Below are 9,483 nucleotides of genomic sequence, written 5' to 3'. Positions count from 1 at the left end.
ATTTGTTCAAATAAGTTTTCGATTTCTTGCTCTTCCTCTTCTCCTTCTGGTATCTAATAATTCAGATGTTGGAACATTTAAAGATGTTCTGGAGGTTCCTAAGCCTCTCCTCCTTTTTTGGAATTCTTGTTTCTTCATTCTTTGGCTGGATGTTTCTTTTTTCCTTCTGGTCCACTGTTGATTTGAGTCCCGGCTTCCTTCCCATCACTGTTGGTTCCCTGTACATTTTCCTTTATTTCACTTAGCATAGCCTTCATTTTTTTATCTAATTTGCGACCATATTCAACCAACTCTGGGAGGATCCTGATTACCAGTGTTTTGAACTGTGCATCTGATAGGTTGGCTATCTTTGTCATTTAGATGTATTTTTTCTGGAGCTTTGATCTGTTCTTTCATTTGGGTTATTTTTTTTGTCTGGGTGCACTTGTTACGTAGTCAGAGGCGGGGCCTTAGTGTTCATTAGGGCAGGGCAACCCACATTGCTGCGTTGTGACACTGTATGTAGGGGAGGAGTCCAAGAGGGAACAGTGCTGCTTGCTCCGCTCTCTGCCGGTTTTGTCACTTCCCCCACTACCTGCAAGGAAATTGGGCCCTTCTGGTGCTGATTCCTGGGTGGGTGGGTTTGTGTACATTCTAGGACCCTGTGGGTCTGTCCAACAAGACCCACCTCTCCTGTGAGGCTGGGAGTTTCTCCCACTGCCACCTCAACCCCCACAGGTGTTTTCAATCAGAGGTTTGAGGCTTTATCTCCCCTCAATGGGACCCTGGGATGCACGGTCAGTCTCACTCCCCAGTTGTTCCTCCCTGTTTATCTGCACTCAAACGTGGGACTGCCCGGTCTGCAATCTGCTGCCTCGCTGGGTCCGCCAGCTGCCGCCTAGTCCGGAGTTCTCTCCAACCGGCTGCCCATCTCCATGCCCCCTACCCGTCTGGATGAATGTTTCTTCTTTAACTCCTTGGTTGTCGGACTTTTATAGAGTTCAATTTTCCATCAGTTCTGGTTGTTTTTTTGTTTTTAAATTTGTTGTTGTCCTTCTTTTGGTTGTGGGAGGAGGCACAGTGTGTCTACCTACGCCTCCATCTTGGTGGAAGTCCTAACAGAGAGGGGAAGGGAAGGAGAGGGCCAGAAAATAGCCACAAATCTTATGTTGTATTCTGGCAAAAAGACAGAAACAATCTCAATTGGCTGGCATTTAAAATACATACAGCCCTGGCTGGTGTGGCTCAGTGGGTTGAGCACTGGCCTGCAAACCCAAAGATTGCCAGTTCCAGTTCGATTCCCAGTCAGGGCACATACCTGGGTTACAGGCTGGATCCCTGGCTGGGGCCGTGTGAGAGGCAACCACACACTGATGTTTTTCTCCCTGTCTCCCTCCCTTCCCCTCTCTCTAGAAATAAATAAAATCTTTTTTAAAAATTCCCATTTGTGTTTTAAAAAATAAAATAAACTACATCCAGAGTTCCCTTATTTAGCCCCTAAATTTAAAAAAGTTAATTTACAATTGCTATCTATTAGAACACTAGAAAACTAAAGATTTAGGAACAAGTATATAGTTTTGTTTTGATTTTTGTTTTGATAACTACAAGCATAAATTTAAAGACCAAATCAGTCATTTTGCCATTTGAAAATCCCTACATAAACTCTGTACATTAAAATCAATAAAATAATGAAAAAATATATGACAGCAATCTGTTTTTATAACCTACTCTTTATAAGATAAACATTATCCTGATCTGTTCAATTCAATTTTCTATCTTCTTTTCTACAAAGCCAAAAAAATTTGATCACTGAGACTTCCTGGCCTACAAAGCGATCGCAAAACTAGGCTGTTCCTGTACATAATCAGAGGACATGAAATATCACCCCTGGAAACATAACGCTTCCCTGAACGCTAATACAGTCGCTACACCACAGAATGACTGAGGTAAATGCAGCGAATCTTACCTAACGGTATCATTGAGGACACCTATGAAACAAAATCGAATTTTTTAAAATTTTGAGTAAAGGTAATATTTAATGTTGCCATTTTTAGACTGAAATTATAAGCAAAGTAACATAATAAAAGAGCTTGGACATTACTGATTTGATGGCATTGGGATGTTACATTGTATTCCTTTGTGCTTGCCCTTTTTGTAACTCTAAAACTAGCACCCTAAAACAAACAAATGAATAAATGTTGCACGCTAACTCACCACTAACTTTAAGATTATTTATAAATTAGTATATATTACACTTTACATGGTATAGTGTATATACCATAGTAATGGTATATACTTATATTTATTTTAAAAAATTATAATTATCATGTACATATTATATAGTAATTTCCTTTTAAAACAGCAATCAGCTTTGAATCCTTAATCTCTTGGTTTTAAATGGAAGCTATCAGTGATAATAGAATTTCTAAAATTTCTGTCTACAGAACTTGGACTGAAAACTCTAATGAACTATTCAGAACCCACATTTTCCTACATTCTTCCTATTGGGCAAATAAGTCCTGCTCCCTCGGGCTCTTAAGTGAGGCCTCCCTTCAGCAGAACACGGAGATGATTTCGTTTCCCTTCCCTCCAATGAAAAACACTCTGGAGTTTTTGTGAAAATGACATTGATTCTGGTTGGAGGAGATACTTAAAAGAACGTATTCTTCTGTAGGTCACACATCCATAACATTGTACAGCCCTTGCTGGGCCAGGTACAACCACTTCTGTAGCTCCCGCAGGATGGAGCAATTTTTTTTAGTACCAGTTACTATTGCAACTGCTCAATCAACGTCTGTTGGAAAAACCAGCGAATAAAGGCGCAACAATAAAATGTGGACATACTCAGAAAAGATACAAGGCACCAGACTAAACGCATTCTCCCCTGTCGAGCACTGTACAGGGGCTCCACATTTTACCCCTAAATTTACTCCCGGGCAGTGACCCAGAGGCTGGTCTCTGAACCCGGCGATCCTTCCCGCAGCCTCCAGACTGCCCTCTGCTTTTCCCTCTCAAACTTCTCGCCAGCCTAGTCCCAGGAGCCAAGCCTCAGGGGAAACCCACAGACCTCCCGCCACCTGGGACTACCCGCTTGCCCCGCGCCTTCCGAAACCTGCCTCCGGCGCCGAAGTTGCGAGCCCCGGGAACAGAAGCACAGCTCCGGCGGGCTCCCGCGCATGCTCTTTGGCTTGACCAAGATCTCGTCAAACCGCCAGAGTGAAAAATCCACTTCTCCAGATTTTGGAGGTGACCTGGGAGAATCTGTACAAAAACACTAGCTCCGCAGGAGGACTGTAGGAACTTGGCCGTAATGGAGGACAGGAGGAGGCTGCCCACAAAACCCGGAAAACTTTTCCGGATTCACTCTACTGGCGTCCGTGCGACCCCAGACATGCGCAGTAACCTCGGCACCGGCAGAGGCAGTGGTGGCGGCGGCGGCGGTGCGGCAGTGGCCGTGGCGGCGTCTCCGGAGCCCGAAGGTTCGGCCACTTCAGGCCGGCGGCCAGACACCTCGTGGGCCATGTCGGCCCAGGGTGACTGCGAGTACCTGGTGCAGCGGGCCCGAGAGCTGGTGCAGCAGGACCTGTGGGCAGCCAAGGCATGGCTGATCACGGCCCGTAGCCTCTATCCCACCGACTTTAACATCCAGGTGAGGTCAGGCCCTGCGTACTGCCGCCGGCGTGGAGGTATGAGCCTAGCAGCGCCGGCTGCCCCGGGTTGGCCACCTCCGGTCTGGCCCGCCCTGCGCCCGTCCTTTCCCGCTTCTCTCTAACTCCCCCCTCCCCATTCTCCCAAGTCTTTCACAAGCCTTCTCCCTGCGGGGCAGGCACCTGGAGACCCAGGGAACCCCGCAGGAGGTAGGGGCTGGTAGGAGGCGTGGCGAGTGTTATTCTGCTGTGAGTCCCGACTGCACATTAGCGCCACTAGGAAAGGCCATTCGATCGTTCATTCATCGCGATGGCAGCCATTTATTCAGCGCCTGCTACTTTTAAGACATTATTCCACTAATTCCGGGAACCTAAGGGTTGTAAGTGAACCTGAGGTCACCAGGTGATACCTTATTCTCGGGCACGCCATCCCTCAGCGGGGTGGGAGCGTACTTTGCGAAAGCCAGCTAGCGCTGCAGGTGGCGACCTTCCAGCGGCCTCCGCAGAGGTGGTGACCCGGGGGTCTGATCTGTGTTGCAGTATGAGATGTACACCATTGAGCGGAACGCGGAGCGGACTGCCACCGCGGGGAGACTGCTGTACGACATGTGAGTGGGGACTCTGGACTCCAACTCTTACTGCACTGGATCTCTCCTGAGGTTTTGTTTCTGTCTGTGAGGTGGGCATTAGGGGAAGAGCTTCAAGTTCATCTACATCCCTGGGGCCTAAAGCTTACTTGGACTTGAGTCTAGTTCTTCTGTCAATTGCTGACAAGCCTTCTGCAGAGGTCTTCTTACGTTAAAACTTTGCTGTCCAAGAATTTATTTTATTTTTGAAATAATACATGCTCTTTGTAAAAGTTAAAACAATACCGATATATACAAAATATAAAATGAAAGTCCTCCCTGAACTCAAGCAGGGTTAAATTTTTTTTGTGTGTGTGTATACATATACACACAATGCATATAATAGGTTTGGGGGGGAGGGGATTACAAAAGCAAGATCATACTAATTATTCTGCAGCTTACTTTCTTCATCCCCTGAAATGGATTCATTTTCATGTTAGTAGGTAGAGATATTCTTCCTAACCACTCTCTTATTGTTAGTTTCCAATTATCTGAAATTATAGTGTCAAAAGGCAATTTGTACCTCTCTTTTGGTGTTTGCTATAGAATAAATTTTACATGGATGTTCATAGTGAAAGGTATGCACATTTTAAATTTTGATACACTGTCAAATTACTCTCCCCAAAAATAACTATTCCAGTTTACATTTCCCACACCTTTGCCAACAATGGATATTACCAGACTTTTAATCAGATTTAAATTTTTGCCAGTGTGATAGAAGAAAATGGTATTTTGCTATTTTTTTAAAATGTGTTTCTATTATATTACTAATAAAATTGAGTATATTTTCTTTTTTTCTTTTTTTTTTGGATTCATACTTGATTTCATACAAAAATTAATTAACACAAAAGTACTGAAGTTAGGTTCACAGGGACACATGGAGAGACAACGGCATTTCTAATGGCATTTGAGACTCCGATTCTCCTCGTTCATTAGCCCCTGGGGTTTCTTTTTTCTCTTAAATTTTATTTATTTATTATTTTTTAACAAATTTTTAAAAATTATTTTACAGTTGTCTGCATTTTCTCCCACTCCCAAATTGAGTATATTTTCAAATGTTTTCTTTGGCTATTTGTGTTTTTTCTGTGGTTTGCCTTTGCCCACTTTTTCTTGGGGTACTTTATTTTCTTGTTGATATTTAGAAGTACTTTACACATTATGATAACTTATCTTTTTATCTTTTCCCTTATGAAAATCTCTAAAAGCTTTTGTGGGTACTTCCTTTTTTTAAATTAGTTTTTATTTTTTTATATTTATTTTGTTTTATTTTGGTACATCTATGTATTCACTTGGGATAAAGAAAAATGTGGTTTTATCCAAATGCTAATGTTCTTACTTTCTTTGCTGGATACTATGTAGAAACTGACATTTTAATTTAATAATGCATTCATTTTAAAACTAGGTTTGTGAATTTCCCAGATCAGCCGGTGGTATGGAGAGAAATCAGCATTATTACATCAGCACTAAGGAACGATTCACAGGATAAACAAACGCAATTTTTAAGAAGTAAGAATGGAGTAATAAAGGTGTATAAATTACCATTTCTGGACTACCAAGTTAAATACAGTAATTGCACAAAAAAGTCACATCTGTCATATTGGTACCCGTATGTATGTTTTAGTCTTGGAAACTAAAGTCTGTATGAATGATGTCACTTGGTCCCTGAGGCATATGCTTAGAATCCTGTAAGCTTCCTTAACGCATGTGGATTTACCAGTTAGCCCAGGGAACTGAATATATATTTTTAACAGGTTTTACAGTAATCAGAAAGCATCTGTACATTAGGCAGATCTTCACAAAACAAGACAGAAACTTTTAATAATTTATGACCTTTCTTTAAACCTGTACTCTGTGTTGGTTGCTATAGGCAATCACAGATTTCAAATTCTATATTAAAAAGAAAATAGACAGCTTATGTCATTTCAGCATAAACAAGCGTATGTTCTTTAGCTTGGCCAGCAACAAGCACTGTTGTGACCTTCCACATATTTCATTCTTGTCTTCTGGATCCCAAAAGGTCTTTTATGGTCATTCAGGAAACATCTTGTGCCCAATACCATGTGACCCCAAAGCCTTCCAGGTTGTAGGTGAACCCCAACAATAGGGATTCTTTATATAGTATTTATTGTTCTGTGTACAAAAATACCTTATGTCCACTTTGGCTTCAGTGTTCTTTCTGAAGGGAACTTTATAAAATGTCACATATCGTGTACAGGTTTATTTGAAACTCTTCCCGGTCGGGTCCAGTGTGAAATGTTGCTGAAGGTTACGGAACAATGCTTCAACACGTTGGAACGATCAGAGATGCTGCTTCTACTTCTGAGACGCTTCCCGGAAACAGTGGTGCAACATGGGGTGAGTGTGATCCTTTCCTTTTGCTTAAGAGAAAATAAAACGCAACAAATTCGTCAGTATGGTCAGGAGCTATAGTGGGTATTACTGTAAAGCAGAAATTCTAAGGAGCACTGGCTAAGATTGAACTGAAATCAAGGAATTTTTGTCAGTAAAGCTAAAAGGATGCCACTATTGTCAAACTCTGCATTTCCAATAGAAGTTGTCTTATCAGGAAGGAGACAGTCACTGAGTTTTGACAGTGCTGTTTATTTGCAATCTAGAGTACAGTACAGTTTTCTTAAAATGCTCTTATTCCATTGTATTCAACAATGTGTTTGAATGTTAATGAGAGCCATAGTTTATCTTCTTAACAGATGTGTTCTCCATGTGCGTTTGCCCTGTGGACACGGTTTTCTCTCTGTTCCTCCCTTTCCTTCTATCTGTAATAATTGAGTGCTACTGGCCGGCCTTGGGAAATGTTAGGAATCTCCTTCTATTCTCTACAGACGCCCTGAGGTAGACAGCAGCCTCTGTGTAGAGGAGGAAACTGAATCTGAAATGTGTTAGTAACTTCCCATAGGCAGTGAGTGGGAGAGTCAGGATTCAAATCGTTAAATCGATGTGCCTTTGGTGGTCGCTGGCACTCTTTGTCAGTCCTTGGCTTGCAGCTATGTCACTCCAGTGTCTACCTCCACTGTCACATGGCCTCCTTCCCTGCGTGTCTGTGTCCCTGTGTCTTCACATGACCTTCTTATAAGGCCGTTGGATTTGGGTCCCGCTCTAATCCAGTATGACCTCATCTTAGCTAATTGCATCTACAAAGAGCTTACTTTTTTATAAGGTAAAATCTGTGTAAGGTCACATTCTGAGGTCGTGGGTGCACATGATCTTTTGGGGGGTTACTATTGAACCCAGTACACTCCCTGGTCATTACTCTGACTTTAAACTTTCTGTGTTGTACAGTTTTTCACGTTGTCCCACCCCAACCTTGTGCATCCCAAGTGGTCGCAAGGAAGGTAATGTAGACATCTTGGTGGATTTTGATAAGCCGACTTTCAGTTGTGCTAGGGCATCAGTCATGGAAAGGTGGCCTTATTAAACTCCCAGCATGCTGTGTGATTGGCCACTCCCGACAACCCTTGAGGGTCATAACCTACATCATCTACATCATACATCTTGATAAAGTTAGTTTCCTCATTTCTTTAAAAATCTCTACTTCTCTATTATCATTTTAACTCTAGTTCTGGCACATACTTTAAGTCTCTTACACATTTTGTCAGTGTTTTAATTGTACCAGTTCACAGGAAAGTAACCCAAAGTGGTCTGTGGTAAGGTGAATTTGGGGTTCCCTTCTAAGAGACTGTGTTGCTGATGTTCTTTTGTTTTCTCATCTTTAAAGTGAGAATATTTGTTTCTTGGGGAAGCTTGAATACGCAAACTCTGTAGTAAATTAAAGAACATGCTGTTTTTTTCATGTAATTCTGGCATCTTGAACTGGAACACATTTAAGTGATTAAACGTGTTTTGAAACAGGTTGGCCTTGGGGAGGCACTGCTAGAGGCAGAAACTATTGAAGAACAAGAATCTCCTGTTAACTGCTTTAGAAAATTATTTGGTAAGGAAAATTGTATTTCGTGTTAATTCCTTCTGATGAGTAGAATACACTAGGGTGAGTATCGTTTCAGAAGTCAGGTTATTTGTAGAAAGCAAAGCAACTTTCCATGTTACGGAATTTAAATCTTTATTTTCTCAGTCCAGAAAGCATCTTAAACAACTTCTAAATTTTTATTATGTAATGTGTAATATCTCCAAAAGTATATGTGTGACTGTATAGTTAAGTATGAAGCTTAATAATAAATATCTGAATTACCGTCCAGTGTAAGGACTAGACCAACAATCTTCGACCTTTTTCATCTCATGTCATGCATAATCTAATTACTAAATTCTGTGGCACACCAAAAAATATATTTTTTGCCTACCTGATTAAAAAAAATAGGTAAAATTTGATTCATTCACATTGAACAGCTATTGTGTTGGCTGTTACCATTTTTCTATTGGACAATCTAAGGGAAAAGGGATCAGTGTCCTTGACTAAATAGTCAGGTACTGCACGTTTTAAAAATTCTTGTGGCACGTGGGTTGGAAATCGCCTAAAAGACCTTTACCCACAATGTAGAATCTGCCCGTTTCCTCTCTGACTTCGCCCACTCGTGTGCCTCTGCGCTGCAGTTTTCAAATAAATGCACCTTAAGGGTTTTCTTCTGCTCTACATTTTAGGTGTAACATTAAGTGATTTTGAAAATAAATTTTGTTTTCGTCAGAACCCCAGGATAGACAGACGACTTAATTGGATTTTTCCTGATTTTTCTCTTCAACAGTTTGTGATGTCCTTCCTTTAATAATCAACAACCATGATGTTCGATTGCCTGCCAATTTATTATACAAATACTTGAACAAAGCAGCTGAATTTTATATCAATTATGTCACCAGGTCCACTCAAATAGAGAATCAGCATCAAGGTAAGTGAGAATGTCCTACAATTTTGTTCAGACAGACTTTGCGATTTCAGTAAAATTGCAAAGTCAGAAGTCCCTCATCATGCTGATTATTCTCCTCTGGATACCAGTTTGATAATGCTTCTTAAAGATGGTTTCTAGAAAAAAATACTGCAGTTAAGAGATGAGACTTTTCTGGAACCAATTGTACCCCTTAATTGAAACAATCAGTTTGCTAAACTGTGAGCTCTATACATATATCACAGTTAAAAAGTCACTTCCTACCTTCTGAATGGCCAGTTGTGGGTCCTTAAACAAAACACGTAACGTGTTGAGACTCTGCACTCCAGCTTTTTGAATATGGAGTCAGACTTCCTTTTTCCTAGCAAGTACCACATAGAT

At 41.3% G+C, this 9,483-nt stretch overlaps 1 protein-coding gene across 3 annotated transcripts in view; it reads left to right on the top strand.

Annotated features, from left to right (window-relative positions):
• The first annotated feature begins 3,361 nt into the window (after positions 1-3,361).
• The window catches only part of INTS10 (integrator complex subunit 10), a 28,770-nt gene continuing 22,648 nt past the window's right edge, over positions 3,362-9,483 (top strand). For 2 of the 3 annotated variants that reach the window (XM_024578898.4, XM_024578899.4), the window contains exons 1-6: positions 3,363-3,628; positions 4,167-4,234; positions 5,655-5,758; positions 6,468-6,607; positions 8,120-8,201; positions 8,965-9,105. In XM_024578898.4, coding sequence (XP_024434666.1) covers positions 3,371-3,628; positions 4,167-4,234; positions 5,655-5,758; positions 6,468-6,607; positions 8,120-8,201; positions 8,965-9,105 — 793 coding nt within the window. In that variant the 5' untranslated portion in view covers positions 3,363-3,370. Of the gene's footprint in view, positions 3,629-4,166; positions 4,235-5,654; positions 5,759-6,467; positions 6,608-8,119; positions 8,202-8,964; positions 9,106-9,483 lie in introns of all 3 variants that reach the window. The other variant, XM_045186690.3, reaches the window with a different exon arrangement.

The sequence above is a fragment of the Desmodus rotundus genome, chromosome 13 (assembly GCF_022682495.2).
Source record: "Desmodus rotundus isolate HL8 chromosome 13, HLdesRot8A.1, whole genome shotgun sequence".
Taxonomy (NCBI): domain Eukaryota; kingdom Metazoa; phylum Chordata; class Mammalia; order Chiroptera; family Phyllostomidae; genus Desmodus; species Desmodus rotundus.
This window is presented reverse-complemented; position numbering and strand designations above follow the sequence as displayed.